The 25,925-nt window shown below is 41.9% G+C and overlaps 1 protein-coding gene across 1 annotated transcript in view; it reads right to left on the reverse strand.

Annotated features, from left to right (window-relative positions):
* LOC111977695 (cadherin-23-like) overlaps positions 1-25,925 on the reverse strand; it is a 99,079-nt gene that overhangs the window by 13,778 nt on the left and 59,376 nt on the right. Inside the window, 10 exon segments of the mRNA XM_024007244.3 lie at positions 8,433-8,562; positions 8,780-8,840; positions 8,986-9,026; positions 12,179-12,379; positions 18,304-18,401; positions 18,509-18,765; positions 19,137-19,298; positions 19,413-19,676; positions 19,878-20,007; positions 23,231-23,344. Of these exon segments, the coding sequence (XP_023863012.2) occupies positions 8,433-8,562; positions 8,780-8,840; positions 8,986-9,026; positions 12,179-12,379; positions 18,304-18,401; positions 18,509-18,765; positions 19,137-19,298; positions 19,413-19,676; positions 19,878-20,007; positions 23,231-23,344 (1,458 nt within the window).

Genomic DNA, 25,925 nt, shown 5'->3' on the forward strand with positions numbered 1-25,925 from the left:
ACGTTGTCAACAACCTTCCAGTATTCAGATTACACAACATGCAAGACAAATTCTGTACATCATCAGTGACTTTCTTGGTCTATTGTAGTTAGTTGAATAACTGCTCAGAAATTAGACTGTGTATGTTCCATTCCATATCTGTATGGTGTTACTTTAGAGTAGATTTAGATGCCTCTGATTAAAACTGTCATAACAGTTGCTCAAAACTTTCGGTGGTGCTGAACAGCTGCCTGTGAAAGGCTGTTCAGTATTGCAGGACTTGTTTTCAGCCCCAGGAGAGTAAGACTGGATTCCAGAAACTATGAAAACTAGCTTTAACTGAAGATGACCTGCAAATTCTTCAACTTCAAGTAATGACAGTTTAAAGCCAGCAAGCCAAAGGACAAGGATGCCTTATCAGTTTTGTTAATTTATGTTTAAGAGTTATAGGTTGTTACGAAGACATGACCTGACACACTCATTTAAAATACAGTTCCATCAGTGGTGATGTCCACATATTCCTACAGTGAGGTTGTGTTCAGTTCTGTACATGTACTTTTGATGAGCTAATCTGAAAAAAAATGATGTATTGGGTGACTGATTGTAACTGCTTATGTTTTACTGGCTATATTCCTGCATTTTGGTATATTTATTTTTTGTCTGTAAGAGATGTATTTTCAAGTGTTGCATATTTGAGAATCCACATTCTTAAAATTTTTTTTATCTGAGCACTTCTTGCATCTGTAAGACTGTTACCTTTCAGAAAGACTCGAGCTCAAACCAAATAAAAGGTCTGGCTGTTTTGTGTTTTGGATTTACGGCTCTTACGTTTCAAACTTTTACTTTTGATACTTAAGTAGATTTAATATCAGGTACTTTAAGACTTGTACTCAAGTAGTATTCTAATGGATGACTTTCACTTTTACTTGAGTCATTTTCCAGTAAGGTCTCTTTACTTTTACTCAAGTATGGCTTCTGGGTACTTCTTCCACCACTGTATATAAATAAAATTTTATTTGATGTTAAGGTAAAATCAATGACGTATGAACATCAATGGAATATTATGTTAAACCTAAAACAAATATGCTATGAACGTCATAAAAACTGACTTGTGAGAATGTTCTGTGCAACCTCTTAAGTACAATATGTAATACTATTCTTGCAACATTCCAGACAGCTTCCATAACTTAATTAAATGTTCTGGAACCTTTAATGAACTTTTTAGGGATAGGGGGCAGCATTTTCACTTTGGATGAATAGCGTGCCCAGAGTGAACTGCCTCCTACTCTGTCCCAGATGCTGATATATGCATATTATTATTACTATTGGATATAAAACACTCTGAAGTTTCTAAAACTGTTTGAATGATGTCTGTGAGTATAACAGAACTCATATGGCAGGCAAAAACCTGAGAAAAAATCCAAACAGGAAGTGAGAATTCTGAGGCTGGTCGATTTTCAACTCATCGCCTATTGAAATCCCAGTGGGGTATGGATGTTCCACTAGATGTCAACCGTCTGTAGAACGTTGAATGAAGCTTCTACTGTGATGTGGGGCCGGATGGGAGCTGTTTGAGTCAGTGGTCTGGCAGAGTGCCAGTTCCTGGTCATGCGCATTCCACATGATATCGACTTGCGTTCCATTACTTCTATAGACAAAAAGGAATTCTCAGGTTGGAACGTTATTGAATATTTATGATAACAACATCCTGAAGATTGATTCTCTACTTAGTTTGACAAGTTTATTCGACCTGTAATATAACTTTATGAAGTTTTCGTCCGACGTTCGCCTGGATCTGCACGAGCGTTTGGATATGTGTACTATACGCGCTAACAAAAGTAGCTACTTGGACATAAATTTTGGACATTATCGAACAAAACAACAAGTTATTGTGGAACTAGGATTCCTGGGAGTGCATTCTGATGAAGATCATTAAAGGTAAGGGAATATTTATGATGTAATTTCGTATTTCTGTTGACTCCAACATGGRGGAGAAATGTTGTTTATATCTGAGCGCCGTCTCAGATTATTGCATGCTGTGCTTTTTCTGTAAGTCTTTTTTGAAATCTGACACAGCGGTTGCATTAAGAACAAGTGTATCTTTAATTCTATGTAAAACATGTATCTTTCATCAAAATTTATGATGAGTATTTCTGTTCTTTGATGTGGCTCTCTGCAATTTCTCTGGATATTTTGGAGGCATTTCTGAACATGGCGCCAATGTAAACTGAGATTCTTTGATATAAATATGCACATTATCGAACAAAACATACATGTATTGTGTAACATGATGTCCTATGAGTGTCATCTGATGAAGATCATCAAAGGTTAGTGATTAATTTTATCTCTATTTCTGCTTTTTGTGACTCCTGTCTTTGGCTGGGAAATGCATGTGTGTTTTTTGGACTTGGCGGTGATCTAACATAATCATATGTTGTGTTTTCGCTGTAAAACATTTTTTWAATCGGACACGATGGGTAGATTAACAAGTTGTTTATCTTTCATTTGCTGTATTGGACTTGTTAATGTGTGAAAGTTACATATTTCAAAAAAATACTTTTGAATTTCCCGCGCTGCCTTTTCAGCGGAATGTTGTCAGGGGTTCCGCTAGCGGAACGTGTGTCCTAGAAAGGTTAAGAACAAATCCTTATTTACAAGGACAGCCTACTCCTTCCTCCCTGTCGGGGAATTGAACCCCAGTCTCCCGCGTGCCTGCAGGATACTGGATTCTTTAGCTAAATATATCAGTACTGTACTCCCGACCGTCACATTGTACAGCGCCATATTTTCCGTTACATCCCAACGGAAAACAATATATATTTTTTTGTTTTCATTGGAATAGAAACACCGTAATATTAATCAAATTAAGCCCAAACTCTAAAAGTAATTGGAAAGGTAGATACAAATTCTGGAGATTTTATACATTTTGAAATGAGGCTGAGTATGAAAGTGAAGTATCAGGTTCTGACAGTAGGGAGCTGCTCGCAACCTATTGGCCATTGAGAACCCTTAATCTGAGGACCCCTTTCCCACCGACAAAGTCCCTCTGAAGATGCTGGTGGTGATGGAGGCAGACAAACAGTGGGTGAAGTACAGAGGGTCTGCGATAGTTGCAAGGCCGCTAGCCATTTCACCCCTCCTGGRCCTGCTGTTGGCTTTGATGAGTCCCAGTCTGGAGTGAGCCCCTTGCCATCTCCCTCTGAGGCTTAGTGCTTCAAGCTGTTTCTGACAGAGGAGCTGGTGGGAGACATAGTGGAGGAGACCAATTGCTATGCCTTGGAACTACAGGAGAAGAGAGAATCAGGGGAAACTCGCTAAATGTGTGACAACCACAATTAATTAAATGTATACCTTCCTGGTGAACTCCCTAAGGGAATACTGGTGCACGGATCCTATGTTTGCAACTCCCTTCTTTGCCACTCTCTTTCCCCAAGACGGCTTCCTAGTTCTGCTGCGATGCCTGCATTTCATCAACAATGCTGCTGCCAACCTAAATGACCCTTACACAAAATAATAGATGTTCTTACCAGCTCTACATTAGCATTTGCCATACAAGGACCTATGCAGTGACACGACCCTGATGTTATGGAAGGATAGGCTGGCATTCCGTAAATATATTCCCTACAAAGGCACAACTTTGGGGGTCAAGTTCTTTATTATATGCGACATGAAGACAGGATTTGTCCAGGACATTAAGACTACACAGGGTCCAACACTGACATCCTACATTATGAGGGGCTTGGGGTGTCTGGGTCCGGGTCCGGGGTGATAACCATGCTGGCTCTTCATTTCGAGAAGGGCCACACTTGGTATGTGGACAGTTGGTACAGCAGTCCCACACTCTTCCAGCATCTGCTCTCCAACAGCACAGGGGCCTGTGGCAGAATCTGGTTGAACAGGAAGGGGATGCCGGCATTCGGAAGCAGGAAGATGCAGAGGGGTAAGGTGGAGTTCAATGAGAACGTTCAACAGCTGGCACTAAAGTGGCATGACAAACGAGACATCCGTGTCCTCTCCACTGTCCATACAGCAATCATGTTGGCCACTGGGAAGTTGGACCACCTGACGGGAGAGAGAAAGATCAAACCAGACTGTGTGCTTGACTATAACCTAAAAATGGGGGCGTTGGATAAGGCGGACATGATAAACAGCTTGGTGGAATAATTTGACATACAATTCACATACAGTTCCAAAATGCAATTAAATTGACCATATCTCATCCACCTACCCCCTCATCATCCTCACCACTCCCTCTTCCTCCCCACTCCCTCTCCCCCATAGGTGAGGTGATTACCTACCAATAGCACAGAGAGAACCTCATGAGAAAGCTGCTGGAGGAGCATCACACCCTTCGGCGTTCATCAACTTGGGGCCATCCTGCTGCAGACAATCCCCTACGCCTCAATGCACGGCAAGTCCCACAAACTGCTGCTCAAGGGGTGGGGGGTGGGAATGCAGTTTTTATTGTTCAATTACTGAATATTGAAATATGGGTTAGGCATTTTAATGAGTTGTCGGTCTTTTCTTGCTCTTTTTTCCCCTCTAGTAAAACTCGTTTTTATTTTTGCTGTTCAACCACTACCAATACTTCAATAAAATAGACAACCATTACATATAGGCATATGTCTTTTCTTGTTGTTTTTTCTTCCAATAAAACGTTGTGCTGTTCAAAGAGTATGTTGCCAGCATACAAAAGCTGGCCTCATTCTTTGGCAAGAAAGAAGTCCAGTTCGAATTATGATGTTGGCAAATAATGTTCAATATAGTTTGTGTGTGTGGTTTCTGAAAGTACAGAATAAAGAGGAATTATTAGTAATTACAATACAATATCAGGATATAGCAATAAAACAATATTACAATGTATTACAAAGTAACTTAATAACACTGCTTTAAAAATAATAATTTGAATTCACAAAATCATAATTATGAATGATATAAGACACAGTAAGAAACAGTAACTGAAGAGCTCCAAAAGGGGGCAGGGCAGTGCAGAGCAGGGCTATGCTAAACAAGCCAAATTAATACACAGGCCATGGTCATGATGAAGCCAGGGCAGCTTCAAAGGATACACAGAAGCTAATACAAGAATGTTGCTAGCTACATAAGCACAATTGAGTATAAAACCATAAAGGTTATGGAATTAGTACCTTGCGTGTCCACGGTTATAAAGGAATACACACAGAATAATTTATGTTCCATATAAGCTACATAAGGTGTGCTACAGTAGAAACAACATAACACGATATACAGAAACTATTATGCTAACGTAATAAGGCACGGCACTTACTTTGATAGGAACACACAAATGCCCAAAATAGTTATTAGTAATGAAAACAGCAATGAAGGCAATGGGGGCGCCAGCCGGAAAATGCACGAGGGGTAAAACATTCGGGAAGGTTCTGACTGGAGATGCGTAAATGCTTGCATACTTGACCTGGGGAAGCACTGGGGGAGTGCTTGGGCTCTCATCAAAGAGAGAACTTTGTCCGGCTCATCTAGCTAATATTCATTTTAAATTAGCATAGCATGCATCAGATGTAAATTGTCTGGCACAGTGAAATGGACTACTTCTTTGTGAATTAATGAGTAGGCGGAACGCACATAATTTGTTTGAAAATAATACTGTTTGAAAATAATTTGAAATTAACAAGTTGAAACATAGATAATTAGCAGGAAGCTAATTGGTTTGAGGGCAGCATGGGTTAACTATCCTGTTGCGTGACAATCAAATGTTGGACAAGTGAGTGCATTCTGACATCACGCTCATAAATAAAACTCACACTGGGGGGACCGCTAGAGATATTTGGAACTCACATGTGAAAATATTAAGGGAATGCCCTGTGCAACTTAACTTAAACATTGTATGAATGTCATCACAACTGAGCATATTTTGTTCTTTGGGAACCTATATCTTGTAATGTACCCACACTTCTCCCACAGCCTAATCAAATGTTCTGGGAACCTTTAAATAACTTCGAAAGGCTGTTCTGTCAACATTCTTGCAACATCAAAGGAATGTTTTGTGCACCCTGATACAAACATTGTCTGAATGTCAGCACAACTGGACAGATTTAGTGTTTTTGGAACCTATATCTTGTCATATCCACACAAGGTTCCCACAACCTAAATAAATGTTTAGGAACTTTTAAAGAACATAACAAATGTGCTCTGGGAATGGTCTTGTAACATAAGGGGAATGTTTTTGCACCCTTTATACAAGCATTGCATAATCATCCGTACAAGTTGACAGATTATTTTGTGATGTCCCCACAGTGTTTCCACCAGACTGTTCCCACAACCTAAAGAAACATTCTGGGAACCTTTAAAGAACAGACAAAATGTGTTCTGGGAACGTTCTTGCAACATGGCGAAAGTTTTATACAAACATTGTGTAATCATCAGCACGGCTGGACAGTTTTTGTGTTTGGAGAACATTTGCCACAACCTAATGAATGTTCTGGGAACTTTCACAGAACCAATTGTGGTTTGCTGGGTGTACTCATAGAAATGCATGAACATACATAGATAGCAGTGGAGCCTCCTCAATGGAGGAAGGGGAGGACCATCCTCTTCAGTGAATTTCATAAAAATAAAAATGGTAAAACATTAATAAAGTTATCCTAAAACTATACTGAATATACAGTATTCACAGGTCATCAAATAATTGATTAAAACACACTATTTTGCAATGAAGGTCTAKAATTGTCTCAAAGCACTCTGTACGGTAGCACCATGGTGTAACCCAGACATGGGCAAACTACGGCCCGCGGGCCACATACGGCCCGTTAGGCTTTTTAATCCGGCCCGCCGAACTTGTCCAAATTATAGTAAAAACCTCATTTTTTTCCCCTTTCCCTGCAATGCCCACGTTTCCCCAATAGATGGCGCACTCAAAACACATTGACCGTTGTTGGAGTGGCGCGTATTTCTCTTTATTTCACTTTAATTTTCACTTCGTTTCACGTTTATTAACTGATAAGGGCTATTTTTCACATTTGAAAGACAGTTAATAAATTGGGTTGTAGTGTTCTTACTGTGCTATGAGGTTTGCACACACTACATTTAATGCTTTAGTATATCCGGCCCAAACACTCCCTCCAAATGCTCCTGGCCCGGCCCCTCTGTCAAATTTTAGAACCCATTGTGGCCCGCGAGTCAAAAAGTTTGCCCACCCCTGGTGTAACCGGAACACAGCTATCTGTCGTCCTCCTCTGGGTATATTGACTTCAAGTACAAAACCTAGGAGGCTCATGGTTCTCACCCCCTACATAGACTTATACAGTAACTATGACAACTTCCAGAGGATGTCCTCCAACCTATCAGAGCTCTTGCAGCATGAACTGACATGTTGTCCAATCAATCAAAGGATCAGATAATAAATATAGTACTTAAAGCATAAGCTACAGCTAGCTAGCACTGGAGTGCATAAAATGTGGTGGGTAGTTGACTCAAAGAGAGAGAGAGAGACAATAGTTGAACAGTTTTAAACTAATTAATTTCTTCAAAAATGAAGGAGAATCAAGTGAGAGAGAGAGTCATTTTTTTTACTCTAAGTTTCACTTACTTAGATAGCAAATGCAGCTAGATAGTTTAGCCTACTCAAACACACTGCTCAAACAGAGGGATGCTATGTTAGCTAGCTGGCTATGACTATCCAACACAAGCTTTTGGTTTTACAATTATTTTTTGCCACTAGGGCCCGCCGGTGTAACTGCTAAACTGCTTACTGACTATCATTACTGCATGATTGTAGCGGGTTTACTAACGCATTAGGTCCATTAGCTATGTTGACTATGACTTTACAAATAGCTAGTATGGTGACAACGATGTAGGCTGTGTTTAGCGGTTATAATATAGTTTTGCCACCTGGTCTCATACAGCTGATGTGTTGTGCATTGAAGTCCACAAGCGAAGGGAAAAGGTAAAAGGAGAAGAGTGCATAGATCCCAGAAGGAATACAATATGGCTGCTATGAAAGTGAACTGTCTTTCCACGTGATCGGGGTGTATTCATTCCGCCAATTCTGTTGAGAGACATTTCTTAAATGGAAGCAAATGAAACGAAATGGGGATAAACATACCTGAATATGTCTAATAATAAAAATTATTGTTTGCAACTGTTGGACTTATGATTGCACCCTAGATCAGCTAGATACAGGCAAGTGTGAAAGAGCTATTAAATGTGTCACTGTCTGTCCATGTGTCACTGTCTGTCACCTCAAAACATTTTCTCAACCTGTGTGCACCAGGTTGTAAACTTTCATTCATAGGCTAGGATGTAGGAACAATTTGAGTATCATGAAGTAGCCTAAACATGTCAATGTTAAAATTAACTGGGTGAGTGGAATATGAATGACAGTCATCCAATATGCTGTAATAGAAATAAGGCCATGCCCATAAAAAAAGTGTTCTCCATCTTAAATGGCACCGCCGCTGTTTAATAGCTGTACTCACGTGAGTAGGAGCAGGGCTGTTCCACAGGTCAGTGACCTCACTGAGGTTTTCCGGCAGGTCGTCTTCATGCTCTGCCTGGGCAGCTAGCTCCAGGTTCCGACAGAACGGGTCTAGCCACACAGGGTTGGCCCTGAGAGTCAACAACAGTCTTAGCTATAACCTTACCCAGCTAACACTTCATCAGTCTTATTAAATATTGTATACACAACTGTCAGATATTTAAGATCAGCACTGCATGTATCTGTGAACCTGCAAAAGGAATATGCACTTGACTCAATAACATGAGTCAAGTGCAATAAAGTACTGTAAGTTTTAAAATGCATAAACACTGTAATCTATTGTCTCACCCCTCAAATGAGTATTTATTGGTGTTGGGCAAATCCAGGATGTCCATGAGATCTTGCTTCCCTGGAAGACAGAAGACAAACTGGTGAATTATGAATTACAAGCACACACACACATACACACACACACAGCTAGTCAAACTAGACCATAGTTTGCCACATCCTGCTGTTAGGCTTGCAGGGACTTTCCCCTCGGTGCTGTCTCTCACCTGTGGATCCTGCTACAATGGCTTTGAGCTTCCTCTTGTGTCTGTAGCATAGAAAAACACACAGACAGGTGGTGAGACGTTCAACATGTTGACATAGCCATGTCAAAGTATCTATCATAGCCAGTTTGAAGTAACACCATTACAAATTCCATTGAAATGAAAAACATTGACTATTGAGATGAACTGAAAGAGCAATCTATACTTTGATACACAAGAACATATTGTAAAATGAAGTGGTTAAGTATGAGTAAGCTTATTGGATTGTATAAGTTAAAGTGGATCAGTATGCTATGTTTGACAATGAGGGTGAAAGGGTGACAGAGGGTGGTGCGAACAGCCCAGTATATCACTGGGGCCGAGCTCAATGCCATCCAGGACCTCTATATCAGGCGGTGCCAGAAGAAGGCCCAAAAAATTGCCAAAGATTCCAGCCACCCAAGCCATAGACTGTTCACTCTGCTACCGTCTGGAAAACTGTACCGGAGCATCTGGTCTCGGACCAACAGGCTCCAAGACACCTTCTACTAGATAGTCAATTAATGGTACCCAAACTATCTGCACTGACCCTACGTACACTCACTAGACTACACAAACCATATACATTGACACTCCCACACAAAAGCCACACACATTCACGCACACTACATACGCTCACACACACATTACACACACACACAGACCAACACAACACAAACACACATACATACATATTACACACACACACACACACTTTTACACTCATCAGTTGCTGTTGCTAGTTTATTTATTTTCCTTGTATTATTTATCCTGATGACTAGACACTTAACCCTGCTGTCATGTACATACAGTATCTACATCAAATACTTCTCACCTCTGCACATTGATTTGTACTGGTACGCCCTGTATATACAGTTGAAGTCGGAAGTTTACATACATCTTAGCCAAATACATTTAAACTCCGTTTTTCACAATTCCTGACATTTAATCCGAGTAAAATTCCCTGTCTTAGGTCAGTTAGGATCACCACTTTATTTCAAGAATGTGAAATGTCAGAATAATAGTAGAGAGAATGATTTATATCAGCTTTTATTTCTTTCATCACATTCCCAGTGGGTCAGAAGTTTACATACACTCAATTAGCATTTGGTAGCATTGCCTTTAAATTGTTTAACTTGGGTCAAACATTTCGGGTAGCCTTCCACAAGCTTCCCACAATGAGTTGGTTGAATTTTGGCCCATTCCTCCTGACCGAGCTTGTGTAACGGAGTCAGGTTTGTAGGCCTCCTTGCTCGCACACGCTTTTTCAGTTCTGCCCACAAATTTTCTATGGGATTGAGGTCAGGCCGTTGTGATGGCCACTCCAGTACCTTGACTTTGTTCTCCTTAAGCCATTTTGACACAACTTTGGAAGTATGCTTGGGGTCATTGTCCATTTGGAAGACCCATTTGCGACCAAGCTTTAACTTCCTGACTGATGTCTTGAGATGTTGCTTCAATATATCCACATAATTTCCCTGCCTCATGATGCCATCTATTTTGTGAAGTGCACCAGTCCCTCCTGCAGCAAAGCACCCCCACAACATGATACTGCCACCCCCGTGCTTCACGGTTGGGATGATGTTCTTCGGCTTGCAAGCGGCCCCCTTTTTTCTCCAAACATAACGATGGTCAGTATGGCCAAACGAGTAGGACTCGTTTTACTGTGGATACAGATAGGTATGTACCTGTTTCCTCCAGCATCTTCACAAGGTCCTTTGCTGTTGTTCTGGGATTGATTTGCACCTTCTGCACCAAAGTATGTTCATCTCTGTCAGAAAGAACGCGTCTTGTTCCTAAGCAGTATGACAGCTGCGTGGTCCCATGGTGTTTATACTTACGAACTATTGTTTATACAAATGAACGTGGTACCTTCAGGTGTTTGGAAATTGCTCCCAAGGATGAACCAGACTTGTGGAGGTCTACAATTTTTTTTCAGAGGTCTTGACTGATTTCTTTAGATGTTCTCATGATGTCAAGCAAAGGGTTTAAAGGTAGGCAATGAAATACATCCACAGGTACACCTCCAATTGACTCAAATGATGTCAATTAGCCTATCAGAAGCTTCTAAAGCCATGACATTATTTTATGGAATTTTCCAAGCTGTTTATAGGCACAGTCAACTTAGTGTATGTGTAAATCAACTGCTCGGCCCACAACCGTAAGGCTCTCCAGAGGGTAGTGAGGTCTGCACAACGCATCACCGGGGGCAAACTACCTGCCCTCCAGGACACCTACACCACCCGATGTCACAAGAAGGCCAAAAAGATCAAGGACAACAACCACCTGAGCAACTGCCTGTTCACCCCGCTATCATCCAGAATGCGAGGTCAGTACAGGTGCATCAAAGCTGGGACAGAGAGACTGAAAAACAGCTTCTATCTCAAAGCCATCAGACTGTTAAACAGCTATCACTAACATTGAGTGGCAGCTACCAATATACTGACTCAAATATCTAGCCACTTTAAAAATTGGATGTAATAAATGTATCACTAGTCACTTTAAACAATGCCACTTTATATAATGTTTACATACCCTACATGACTCATCTCATATGTATATACTGTACTCTATACCATCTACTGCATCTTGCCTATGCCGTTCGGCCATCGCTCATCCATATATTTATATGTACATATTCTTATTCATTCCTTTACACTTGTGTGTGTATAAGGTAGTTGTGAAATTGTTAGATTACTTGTTAGATATTACTCCACGATCGGAACTAGAAGCACAAGCATTTCACTACACTCGCATTAACATCTGCTAACCATGTGTGTATGACCAATAAAATTTGTTTTGATTTGATGTCAATTTCTGACCCACTGGAATTGTGATACAGTGAAATAATATGTCTGTAAACAATTGTTGGAACAATTACTTGTGTCATCCACAAAGTAGATGTCCAAACCGACTTGCCAAAACTATAGTTTGTCAACAAGACATTTGTGGAATGGTAGAAAAACTAGTTGTAATGACTCCAACCTAAGTGTATGTAAACTTTAGATTTCAACTATTTTATTTTATTCCTCTTGCGTTACAATTGTATTTTTTTTCTTTAACTCTGCATTGTTGGGAAGGGCTCATAAGCTAGCATTTCACTGTAAATTCTACATTAATTGTATTCGGCGCATGTGACAAATAAAATGTGATTTGAATTACAGTGGGAGGCTCTTACACTGTGCGATAGTACCAGTTCATGAAGATGAATGACATGGCTGCCAAGAAGAGCAACACAGCTAAGATAATGATGGCCATCTGTAGCGTAGTGAGGTCATCAGGTGCTCTCCCGCTGACGGCAGGCTGGACATCCAGGATGTTGTAATTCCTGAACAGTTTCTTCAGCTGTTCCTTGTTCTCATCAATCATCTGAATCACCCTGTCCATCACAAGACCAGGGAAGGAGAGACAATGTGCTCAGCACAAAGAGGAGTATACTTATACCACATATTTTTTGTGTAGTAACAATGTAATGACATAGAAATATAATTACTATGATGGGTTCTGACTCCTAAACTTGAAATAATGAGTGCCATAGTCTGGTTTCTACACCAGAAGTTAATGGTTATCTGTAGGAGGAATGTTTATGGTGTGGCAATTAAGCTTGGAATGTACTGAGTAAAGGAAAGGCAATCACATTGTTGCAGTCACTGATAAGGGTGGAGAGAGGTGGTTTAGTGAGGAATGGGGATCGAGGTCAGGTCAAATTAAGGGAGAAGGAACAGTTTTTTGGCCACATCACTTAACTTACTGCCTAGCAATAAAGATGTCATTTTTAGAGGGAAGAAGGACACCACACCCAAATTGGGATATACAGTGGGGAGAACAAGTATTTGATACACTGCCGATTTCGCAGGTTTTCCTACTTACAAAGCATGTAGAGGTCTATAATTTTTTATCATAGGTACACTTCAACTGTGAGAGACGGAATCTAAAACAAAAATCATGAAAATCACATTGTATGATTTTTAAGTAATTAATTAGCATTTTATTACATGACATAAGTATTTGATACATCAGAAAAGCAGAACTTAATATTTGGTACAGAAACCTTTGTTTGCAAATACAGAGATCATACGTTTCCTGTAGTTCTTGACCAGGTTTGCACACACTGCAGCAAGATTTGGCCCACTCCTCCATACAGACCTTCTCACCGATCCTCAGGTTCGGGCTGTCGCTGGGCAATACGGACTTTCAGCTCCCTCCAAAGACTTTCTATTGGGTTCAGGTCTGGAGACTGGCTAGGCCACTCCAGGACCTTGAGATGCTTCTTACGGAGCCACTCCTTAGTTGCCCTGGCTGTGGTGTTCAGGTCTTGTCATGCTGGAAGACCCAGCCACGACCCATCTTCAATGCTCTTACTGAGGGAAGGAGGTTGACCAAATCTCACGATACATGGCCCCATCCATCCTCCCCTCAATACGGTGCAGTCGTCCTGTCCCCTTTGCAGAAAAGCATCCCCAAAGAATGATGTTTCTACCTCCATGCTTCACGGTTGGGATGTGTTTTTGGGGTTTGTAATCATCCTTCTTCTTCCTCCAAACACGGCGAGTGGAGTTTAGACCAAAAAGCTCTATTTTTGTCTCATCAGACCACATGACCTTCTCCCATTCCTCCTCTGGATCATCCAGATGGTCATTGGCAAACTTCAGACGGGCCTGGACATGCGCTGGCTTGAGCAGGGGACCTTGCGTGCGCTGCAGGATTTTAATCCATGACGGCGTAGTGTGTTATTAATGGTTTTCTTTGAGACTGTGGTCCCAGCTCTCTTCAGGTCATTGACCAGGTCCTGCCGTGTAGTTCTGGGCTGATCCCTCACCTTCCTCATGATCATTGATGCCCACGAGGTGAGATTCTTGCATGGTGCCCAGCCGAGGGTGATTGACCGTCATCTTGAACTTCTTCCATTTCTAATAATGTCGCCAACAGTTGTTGCCTTCTCACCAAGCTGCTTGCCTATTGTCCTGTAGCCCATCCCAGCATTGTGCAGGTCTACAATTTTATCCCTGATGTACTTACACAGCTCTCTGGTCTTGGCCATTGTGGAGAGGTTGGAGTCTGTTTGATTGAGTGTGTGGACAGGTGTCTTTTATACAGGTAATGAGTTCAAACAGGTGCAGTTAATACAGGTAATGAGTGGAGAACAGCGATGGCTTGTTAAAGAAAACTAACAGGTCTGTGAGAGCTGGAATTCTTACTGGTTGGTAGGTGATCAAATACTTATGTCATATTGCCAGCGACAGCCCGAAACTGAAGGATCTGGAAAAGGTCTGTATGGAGGAGTGGGCCAAAATCCTGCTGCAGTGTGTGCAAACCTGGTCAAGAACTACAGAAACGTATGATCTCTGTATTTGCAAACAAAGGTTTCTGTACCAAATATTAAGTTCTGCTTTTCTGATGTATCAAACACTTATGTCATGTAATAAAATGCAAATTAATTACTTAAAAATCATACAATGTGATTTTGGATTTTTGTTGTAGATTCCGTCTCTCACAGTTGAAGTGTACCTATGATAAAAATTACAGACTTCTACATGCTTTGTAAGTAGGAAAACCTGCAAAATCGGCAGTGTATCAAATACTTGTTCTCCCACGTATATACTTGGGATGGTGGAAAACATATCTTTTTTTTATTTATTTTTATTGCAAATTTTTATTTTTTTTTCTTAATATTGCGGAAAGATTGTTGCTTCCATCAATGTAATTGTCTGCATCATTCCAATCCCCCATATATTTTTTGGGTAAAAATATATATACATAACACTGTACATATACATACGCTATACATAAAACGATTCACTATAATACACATATCATACATAACGTACATACAATACATATACAATGCATACATATACTATACATACATAACATACTACAGTTGAAGTCGGAAGTTTACATACATCTTTGCCAAATACATTAAACTCAGTTTTCACAATTCCTGACATTTAATCCGAGTAAAAATTCCTTGTCTTAGGTCAGTTAGATCACCACTTTATTTCAAGAATGTGAAATGTCAGAAAAATAGTGAGAGAAATGATTTATGTCAGCTTTTATTTCTTTCATCACATTCCCGTGGGTCAGAAGTTTACATACACTCAATTAGTACATTGCCTTTAAATTGTTTAACTTGGGTCAAATATTTCAGGTAGCCTTCCACAAGCTTCCACAATAAGTTGGGTGAATTTTGGCCCATTCCTCCTGACAGAACTGGGTTGTAATTTAGTCAGGTTTGTAGGCCTCCTTGCTCGCACATGCTTTTTCAGTTCTGCCCACCACATTTTCTGTAGGGTTGAGGTCAGGGCGTTGTGATGGCCACTCCAATACCTTGACTTTGTTGTCCTTAAGCCATTTGCCACAACTTTGGAAGTATGCTTGGGGTCATTGTCCATTTGGAAGACCCATTGTGACCAAGCTTTAACTTCCTGACTGATGTCTAGATGTGCTTCAAATATCCACATAATTTCCCTGCCTCATGATCGCATCTATTTTGTAAGTGCACCAGTCTTCCTGCAGCAACACCCCACAAACATATGCTGCCCACCCCCGTGCTTCACGGTTGGGATGGTGTTCTTCGGCTTGCAAGCCTCCCCCTTTTTCCTCCAAACATAATGATGGTCATTATGGCCAAACAGTTCTATTTTTGTTTCATCAGACCAGAGGACATTTCTCCAAAAAGTATGATCTTTGTCCCCCTGTCCAGTTGCAAACCGTAGTCTGTCTTTTTTATGGCGGTTTTGGAGCAGTGACTTCTTCCTTGCTGAGCGGCCATTCAGGTTATGTCAATATAGGACTCGTTTTACTGTGGATATAGATACTTTTGTACCTGTTTCCTCCAGCATCTTCACAGGGTCCTTTGCTGTTGTTCTGGGATTTATTTGCACTTTTTCGCACCAAAGTACATTCATCTCTAGGAGACAGAACTCGTCTCCTTCCTAAGCGGTATGGCGGCTGCGTGGTCCCATAGTCTTTATACTTGCGGACTATTGTTTGTACAGATGAACGTGTTACCTTCAGGCGTTTGGAAATTGCTCCCAAGGATGAACCAGACTTGTGGAGGTCTACACTTTTTTTCAGAGGTCTTGGCTGATTTCTTTTGATTTTCCCATGATTTCAAGCAGAGAGGCACTGAGTTTGAAGGTAGGCCTTCAAATACATCCACAGGTACACCTCCAATTGACTCAAATGATGTCAATTAGCCTGTCACAAACTTCTAAATCCATGACAACATTTTCTGGAATTTTCCAAGCTGTTTAAAGGCACAGTCAACTTAGTGTATGTAAACTTCTGACCTACTGGAATTGTGATAAAGTGAAAATAATCTGTCTGTGAACAATTGTTGGAAATATACTTGTGTCATACAAGTAGATGTCCTAGCCGACTTGCCAAAACTATAGTTTGTTAACAAGAAATTTGTGGAGTGGTTGAAAAACGAGTTTTAATGACTCCAACCTAAGTGTATGGAAACTTCCGACTTCAACTGTATTTACATATACATACTTTTTTTTAGAATATACCTTTATCATTCCCCGCAAACCTTACCACCCTTCCCCAATTCGAGTAAACTAATAAACAATAACACTTAGGCTTCTACCTTCAGTTTATACATATTATACACATTTTACAGACACAATCTATTTTACAATAGTTATATTTTGTTTGTTTTTAGTCCTTCCTCTATTTCTGATGTCCATCCAGTTTGATTTATTTTTGTAACTGTGCTATTTCTCAACATTTCTGAACCTATATATATTTTACAGCCCCTGTATGTTTTACATTGGTTATCTTGTTATTTGCCCCACCCTTCAGCTCCATTCAACCCCTCCAATCTATCTCTTAACACCATCCATTTTGGATTTCTATTTGCCATATATTTTTCAAATTTGCTGTGATGCTTCACAAAAGTACTGAACCTTTCTATTCTCATAGCTTCAGATTGTAAATTAAAGATAAACATTTTTGCTAAAATAATTATTATATTATTGATTGATTGATTGACTATGGCTTTTCAAATCACCCAGTATTGCTATCTGCAGCGTTAGTTCTAGGCAAATGTCGCAATTCTTCAGCCATTCCTGGACCTGTGACCAAAAACGAGCTACATATGGACAGTACCAAAATAAATGATCTAATGACTCTGCTTCCTCACAGCAAAATCTGCAGAGCTGGGAAGATTGTATCCCCCATATATATAACATTCTATTGGTTGCAAGAATTTTGTATAGTAATTTAAATTGAAAAATTTGAAGAATCTGGCGTTGTTTTGCATGTCAATTCATAAACCATGTGCCATGGAATGGGTATATCGAAAATCTCTTCCCAACTATTTTGCAATTTATATGGCACAGCTGTCAATTTTTTGGTCCTTAAAAGGAAATTGGTATATGTTTTTATTTATCACACTTTTCTTTAACCATTTATGTTCTTTAATGTAGGGCCGACAGACAAGTTCCTTACTTTTTTCCCCTTCTACTTGCCTCATCCATTTTTGTGGTAATGCTGCAATTAGTTGGTTGTAATTTTGGGTAGAGCAGACAATTCCATATGTCTGTGTTAGCTGCATGTGTGACATAACTCCACCAGTCCTATTTATGATATAATTCACAAAATTATACATTTTTTAAACATTTCATAGAAAAAAATATATTTTTTTAAAATCAATTCGGATTTGAGTTTAACCATAATATTTGTTGTATTATTTGTTCTGTCTTTTCAGGTGGATTAAACTGAAATTGCAACCAACTTTCTAAGAATTGCAAAATAACTATATTTTGGAGAATATTTCCTTTTCAAACAACCGAAAGTGAGCAGTTGTAATCTGAATTAAGTGAATTAAGTGAAAAAGGCCATTCTTGAACATGGGGTGAGACATTCCCACCAATCTACTAGAGAACCAGTTTGGATTTAAGTATAACTTTGTATGACTGATGCCTTTAGATAGAGGTCTAATGCTTTAATATTTAATAATTTCTGCCCTCCAAATTTATATTGGTTATATAAATAGGCCCTTTAATTTTGTGTGGCTTGCCATTCCTAATAAAATTTATTATTTTTTGTTCATTTAATTTAAAAAGCATGTCACTAGGTGTAGGCAAAACCATAAGCAAATAGGTAAACTGTGATATGACTAAAGAGTTAATCAGGGTGATTTGTCTTTGTTTGGAAACATGTCTTTGTCTTATGCAGCTGTATGACCCAGTGGGTGAATAAACTTGGTATGGGAAAGGGGACTGTCCGTTCTACTAATTATATTTCTATAGGTAATAACATCATAATAAACTATACTGCCAGGCAGCAACTGACTTTTCCACATCCAGGATGCGGTTGGTGTGCTTGTTGACCACGTGTATGAGCACATCTGTCTGGGCAAAGTTCACTCTGCCCTTCTTGTCCACGTGGAACTGAGCAGAAACAGAGGAAAGGAATGACAAAGGGGGTTAGTGGGAGATACACATTTCATACGTAATTTTATACACATACATGCACACACACTCACACCCTTACCTACCTGCACATCGTCCGTGTTGACTATGGCTCCAGTGATGTTGGACAGCAGGTTGATAAACTCCTCCTGGAACTGTCGTACCCGCTCTGGTATCTCGTTGATGACGATCTTCACCCGCTGGTCGTCCCGCAGGATGTAGATGCCCACCATGGCGATGTCACTGTGGCCCGCCAGGTCCCGTGCCAACACCTCCACCACGAAGTAGCCCGGGTCGTAAGCCGTGAACAGGTCAAAGGTACGGATGATCCCATCTGTCTCTCCTAAGGGTTATCAACAGGTTCAGGGCCAATTCCACTGTGATTCAAATCAATATTTAGAATTGAAACATTTTTCCCCTATAGGTGGGGGTTATCAACATTGTTGGAGCTCAATTCCATTTCAATTATGTCAATATTTAGTCAATTCATCACCTTGACTGAAATAGAATTGATCCCAACCTTGGTTATCAAGGAAAAATAGGCAGAGAAGGTTAACAACAGGCCAGGGGCCAATTCCTTTTCAATTCAATTAATCTCCTCAATTCTGAATTGAAATTGAATTGATTCTAACATTGGTTATCAAGGATTAACAAGGGACACTATACAAACACAGAGGAGATAATAGTCATGCTAGGCAGTAGGCAGTGACTGACCTATGATGAAGCCGTTTCCTATGTCCTCAGTGTCATTGGACTGGAGTTTAATGTAGCGGATGGACAGGACATGGTACAGCACCAGGCTGTTGTTCCCTACATCGTTGTCTATGGCCTGTACCCGAATCAGATCTGAGCCTACCTTGGCATCAGCAGCCACACCTGAGAGAGAGAAAGAGATAGAGAGAGGGGGAATGAAAGCGAGAGAATGCACATAGACACACAACCTCAACACACACACACACATTTATCCCTCCCACGGTTTATGTACAGTACCTGTAGTGTACTCTAGCTTGGTGAAGCGTGGTGGCTGGTCGTTGATGTCCTCCAGGTAGATTCTGACCTCCTCCAGGGTTGGGTCACGGCTGGGGTCAAGTGCTCTTCCCCAGGCTGACCTTTGACCCCTAGCAGGGGCCCAGTTCCTGTGGCTGGAGGCCTTGACGATGATGGAGTACACTGAGATGTTCTCACGGTCCAGATCCTTCTTCACCTTCAGTACGCCCCCTGGGCTCAGGCCAAAGTTACCTTCAGTATCTCCCCCTATAAGGGCACGATTGGAAATCAGTGTTACATCCATATTCAATAGACAGCAGCACCAACATGCAGCAACCAAAGATATATTGAATTATTCCGTATTAGTACTAATGGACTGATATTTATGCATTGTCCGATATGGATGAATCAGTGTGTCTATTTGTGTCTGTGTGTGTAGTGTAGTGTTGTGTTGTCCTCTCCACAGACCTGCTATGAAGAAGTAGACTACAGCGTTGGAGCCTTCATCTGCGTCCACAGCTCCTGTCACGTTACCCACTACTGTCCCTGGAGTAGAGTGCTCTAACACAGACAGAGTCTGGTACGGCAGGCTGCCTCGCTGAGAGTCAGACAGACAGACAGACAGATGAGCACACACACACAGATACATGGGCCAGATGTAAGACAAAATCGTTACACATATGAAACAGAGACATTAGCCTTGTTTAAACTTGGTTCTAGCATGCATCTTCTGTCCTGATCATTTCCACTTTCAGATTATGCCCACATTTTCAGACAGGTGTAGACAATTAAAAGATGCATTGTGATCCGATTGTGATAATAGTGAAACCATCTGGACAGTGAAACCATTTAAAACATCATAATCCTGCCTTCTAAAATCATTGACAGGTGGCACCATTTACATATGTGTCACGCCCTGACCATAGAGAGCCCTCGGGGTTCTCTATGGTGTTGTAGGTCAGGTTGTGACTAGGGGGGTGTTCTAGTTTTCCTATATCTATGTTTGTTTTTGTTGTATGGTTCCCAATTAGAGGCAGCTGATTGTCCTTGTCTCTAATTGGGGATCATACTTAAGTTCTTCATTGTTCCCACCTGGGTTGTGGGATATTGTTTGTGCATGTGCTTGTAGCACCACTACTTTCACGTTTCGTTGTTGGTTTATTGTTTTGTGTTGTTTCACGGAAAATAAAGATGTGGAACTCTAGTCACGCTGCGCCTTGGTCCGTCCATTTTCACGAACGTGACAATATGGCATCAATTTGGGTCTTAGAATAAATAAATACTATTTTGAAATAATAGCTGTCAAATCATTTGCATACAGGGAGGGATCAGTAAAATGTGGTCAGAATGCGGACACAATGGACAGATATGAGACACATTGTAAGCATATATCTGAAATTATGGGCACAATCAGAATGTGGACAAAATCAGAACAAAGGACGCATGTTAGCGCTAGGTAAAAAAAACAAAGCTATTGACTAATATACAAACACAGTACAGTACACAAAACTACCAAATAAAACAACTCTAATCACAGAAAAACATCAAATATCTAGAGATTTAAAAAGGTGGTTTGATCACACAAAAATACTTGGTATAGAACAAATATTATGGTAAGGTGTCACGTTCGTCGTATTGAGGAGACCAAGGCGCAGCGTGATATGAATACATACTTATTTTAATGAAGAATAAACACTAAACAAACTAACAAAACGAATGTGAAGCTACGTATAATAAACCGAGTGCTGACAGGCAACTACACATAGACAAGAACCCACGAAACCAAAATGGAAAATGGCAACCCAATCAGAGACAACGATAAACAGCTGTCTCTGATTGGGAAACAATTCAGGCCACATTAGACCTACAATATGCCTAGACTAACAAACACCCCATGACATACAAAAACCCTAGACAAGACCAACAAGCATAACCACCCTCGTCACACCCTGACCTGACCAAAATAATACAGAAAACATAGATAACTAAGGTCAGGGCGTGACAGTACCCCCCCAAAGGTGCAGACTCCCGACCGCAAACCTGAACTTATAGGGGAGGGTCCGGGTGGGCATCTAACCTCGGTGGCGGCTCTGGTTCTGGACGCCGCCCACCATCTTTACACTGGTCCCTCCGCCTTTGTAGAGCTGAACCATGACTCATCGCCGGAGGCTCTGGACTGTGGATCATCGCCAGAGACCCCGGGCTGGGGACCGTCGCTGGAGGCCCCGGACTGGGGACCGTCGCTGGAGGCCCCGGACTGGGGACCGTCGCTGGAGGCCCTGGACTGGGGACCGTCGCTGGAGGCTCCGGACTGTGGCCCGTCGTTGGAGGTTCCGGACTGTGGCCCGTCGTTGGAGGTTCCGGACTGTGGCCCGTCGTTGGAGGTTCCGGACTGTGAAACGTCGCCGGAAGCTCTGGACTGGGTACTGTCGCCAGAAGCTCTGGACTGGGTACTGTCGCCGGAAGCTCTGGACTGGGTACTGTCGCCGGAAGCTCTGGAGTATAGAAGCGCACTGGAAGCCTGATGCGTGGTGCCGGAACTGGTGGTACCGGGCTGAGAACATGCACCTCAGGGTGAGTGCGGGGAGGAGGAACAGGACGTACTGGACTCTGGAGGCACACTGGAGGCCTGGTGCGTAGTGCCGGAACTGGTGGAACCGGGCTGGGGACATGCACCTCAGGGCGAGTGCGGGGAGCAGGAACAGGACACACTGGGCCTTGGAGACGCATTGGATCTCTGGAACGTAGAGCTGGCTCAATGCGTCCTGGCTGGATGCCCATTCTAGAAATGCGAACTGGAGACACCGTGCACATCTCTGCATAACACGGTGCCTGACCAGTCACACGCTTCCCACAGTAAGCACGAGGAGTTGGCTCAGGTCTCCAACCTGACTCAGCCAATCTCCTCGTGTGCCCCCCCCCCCCAAAAAAATGTATTGGGGCTCCCTCTCGGGCTTCCGTGCTAGCCGTGTCCCCTCATATCGTCGCTGTTCCTCCTGCGCTGTTTCTACCTACCTCCATGGCAGAGTCCTGTCCCCTCGCTACTTCTCTTTGTAGTATCGCCGTTCCGCCTTCGCTGCCTCTATTTCCTCCTTAGAAAGGCGATACTCCCTCGGCTGCGTCCAGGGTCCTGCTCCATCCAATATTTCTTCCCAGGTCCATTTTTCCACAAAGCGCTGTTCCTCCTTTTCATGCTGCTTGGTCCTTTTTTGGTGGGTTCTTCTGTCACGTTCGTCATAGTGATGAGACCAAGGCGAAGCGTGGTATGCGTACATTCTAATTTATTAAACGAATGAACACTAAACAAACTAAACAAAAATAACAAAACGAACGTGAAGCTATATAACACAAGCGCTGACAGGCAACTACACATAGACAAGAACCCACGAAACCAAAATGGAAAATGGCAACCTAAATAGGATCCCCAATCAGAGACAACAATAAACAGCTGTCTCTGATTGGGAACCAATTCAGGCCACCATAGACCTACAATATGCCTAGACTAACAAACACCCCTAGACATACAAAAACCCTAGACAAGTCAAATAAGCATACCCACCCTCGTCACACCCTGACCTGACCAAAATAATACAGAAAACATAGATAGAACTAAGGTCAGGGCGTGACATAAGGTATCAAATGGTAAGGTATAAACCCAGAGTTATACTTATAGCTGAGGAGTCCAGGGCTATGTTTCATTGCAATAAGATGAGTCTGAATTAGGGCAGACTGGCGGGAATCTTCCTTGCATGAGACACCGCCCAGACTGACATCTTCCTTGCATGAGACACCGCCCAGCTCCCTAACTCTCCTCCACTCACCGGGGGCTTGAAGAAGACAGGCTCGTTGTCATCGATGTCCAACAGCGCCACCTGTAGGGGCTGGGTTGTCTCATAAGGCACGGGCTGACCTAGGTCATAGGCCACAACAATCAGCTGAGGGACAGGACACAGTCCTTAAGTCAGACATAAACAATACACATACACACAAGCATGCACACACACACACACACACACACACACACACACACACACACATATTTTGATGGTACGGTGCAATTTGTAAACTGTGTATTTCTACCTGAAATACTGCACTTTTTTCTAACAAAAAAACTATCCTATGGTAACATGAATAACCATGTTATGTTTTATCAGCACTGGTCATCTGATGGTTTTTTTTTTATAGGTTATTGGCTATCAATATCTTAGTTGAGCCCGAATTGGTGATAGCACTGAAGGAGTAAAGAACTGATGGAGTTAGAATAGTGGTGTATTTTGCTAACGTGTTAGCTAATAGATTTTTACATTATTGTGTCTTCCCTGTAAAACATTTTTATAAAATCTTGAAATGGTGGGCTTTATTCACAAGATTTGTATCTTTCATTAGGTGGCTTGGACTTGTGAATTTAATGATATTTAGATGGCTATCTATCACTTTTGAAGCTATGCTAGCTATGCCTAACAGTGTGTCGGGGGGCTGGGAGGGTGTCTGCCGGGATTACCGGGCTAGTTCTGAGGCGTAAAAAAGTTAAGAAGCCCTCCTGTTCTCCACTCATTACCTGTATTAACTGCACCCTGTTTGAACTCGTTACCTGTATAAAAGACACCTGTCCACACACTCAATCAAACAGACTCCAACCTCTCCACAATGGCCAAGACAAGAGAGCTGTGTAAGGACATCAGGGATAAAATTGTAGACCTGCACAAGGCTGGGATGGGCTACAGGCAATAGGCAAGCAGCTTGGTGAGAAGGCAGCAACTGTTGGCGCAATTATTAGAAAATGGAAGAAGTTCAGGATGACGGTCAATCACCCTCGGTCTGGGGCTCCATGCAAGATCTCACCTCGTGGGGCATCAATGATCATGAGGAAGTTGAGGGTCAGCCCAGAACTACACGGCAGGACCTGGTCATGACCTGAAGAGAGCTGGGACCACCGTTTCAAAGAAAACCATTAGTAACACACTACGCCGTCATGGATTAAAATCCTGCAGCGCACGCACGTCCCCTGCTCAAGCCAGCGCATGTCCAGGCCCGTCTGAAATTTGCCAATGACCATCTGGATGATCCAGAGGAGGAATGGGAGAAGGTCATGTGGTCTGATGAGACAAAAATAGAGCTTTTTGGTCTAAACTCCACTCGCCGTGTTTGGAGGAAGAAGAAGGATGAGTACAACCCCAAGAACACCATCCCAACCGTGAAGCATGGAGGTGGAAACATCATTCTTTGGGGATGCTTTTCTGCAAGGGGACAGGACGACTGCACCGTATTGAGGGGAGGATGGATGGGGCCATGTATCGCGAGATCTTGGCCAACAACCTCCTTCCCTCAGTAAGAGCATTGAAGATGGGTCGTGGCTGGGTCTTCCAGCATGACAACGACCCGAAACACACAGCCAGGGCAACTAAGGAGTGGCTCCGTAAGAAGCATCTCAAGGTCCTGGAGTGGCCTAGCCAGTCTCCAGACCTGAACCCAAAAGAAAATCTTTGGAGGGAGCTGAAGTCCGTATTGTCCAGCGACAGCCCCGAAACCTGAAGGATCTGGAGAAGGTCTGTATGGAGGAGTGGGCCAAATCCCTGCTGCAGTGTGTGCAAACCTGGTCAAGAACTACAGGAAACGTATGATCTCTGTATTTGCAAACAAAGGTTTCTGTACCAAATATTAAGTTCTGCTTTTCTGATGTATCAAATACTTATGTCATGCAATAAAATGCAAATTAATTACTTAAAAAATCATACAATGTGATTTTCTGGATTTTTGTTTTAGATTCCGTCTCTCACAGTTGAAGTGTACCTATGATAAAAATTACAGACCTCTACATGCTTTGTAAGTAGGAAAAACCTGCAAAATCGGCAGTGTATCAAATACTTGTTCTCCCCACTGTAAATAGTTCCTGCAAAACACCAGTCTCAACGTCAACAGTGAAGAGGCGACTCCGGGATGCTGGCATTCTAGGCAGAGTTGCAAAGAAAAAGCCATATCTCAGACTGGCCAATATAAAGAAGAGATTAAAATGGAAAAAGAACACAGACACTGGACAGAGGAACTCTGCCTAGAAGGCCAGCATCCGGATTCGCCTCCTCACTGTTGACGTTGAGACTGGTGTTTTGCGGGTACTATTTAATGAAGCTGCCAGTTGAGGACTTGTGAGGTGTCTGTTTCTCAAACTAGACTCTAATTGTACTTGTCCTCTTGCTCAGTTGTACTCCGGGGCCTCCCACTCTCTTTTCTATTCTGGTTAGAGACAGTTTGCTCTGTTCTGTGAAGGGAGTAGTACACAGCGTTGTATGAGATCTTCAGTTTCTTGGCAATTTCTCGCATGGAATAGCCTTCATTTCTCAGAACAAAAATAGACTGACGAGTTTCAGAAGAAAGTTATTTGTTTCTAGCCATTTTGGACCTGTAATCGAACCCACAAATGTTGATGCTCCAGATACTCAACTAGTGTAAAGAAGGCCAGTTGTATTGTTTCTTTAATCAGCACAACAATTTTCAGCTGTGCTAACATAATTGGAAAAC

Source organism: Salvelinus sp. IW2-2015, linkage group LG18, assembly GCF_002910315.2.
Source record: "Salvelinus sp. IW2-2015 linkage group LG18, ASM291031v2, whole genome shotgun sequence".
Taxonomy (NCBI): domain Eukaryota; kingdom Metazoa; phylum Chordata; class Actinopteri; order Salmoniformes; family Salmonidae; genus Salvelinus; species Salvelinus sp. IW2-2015.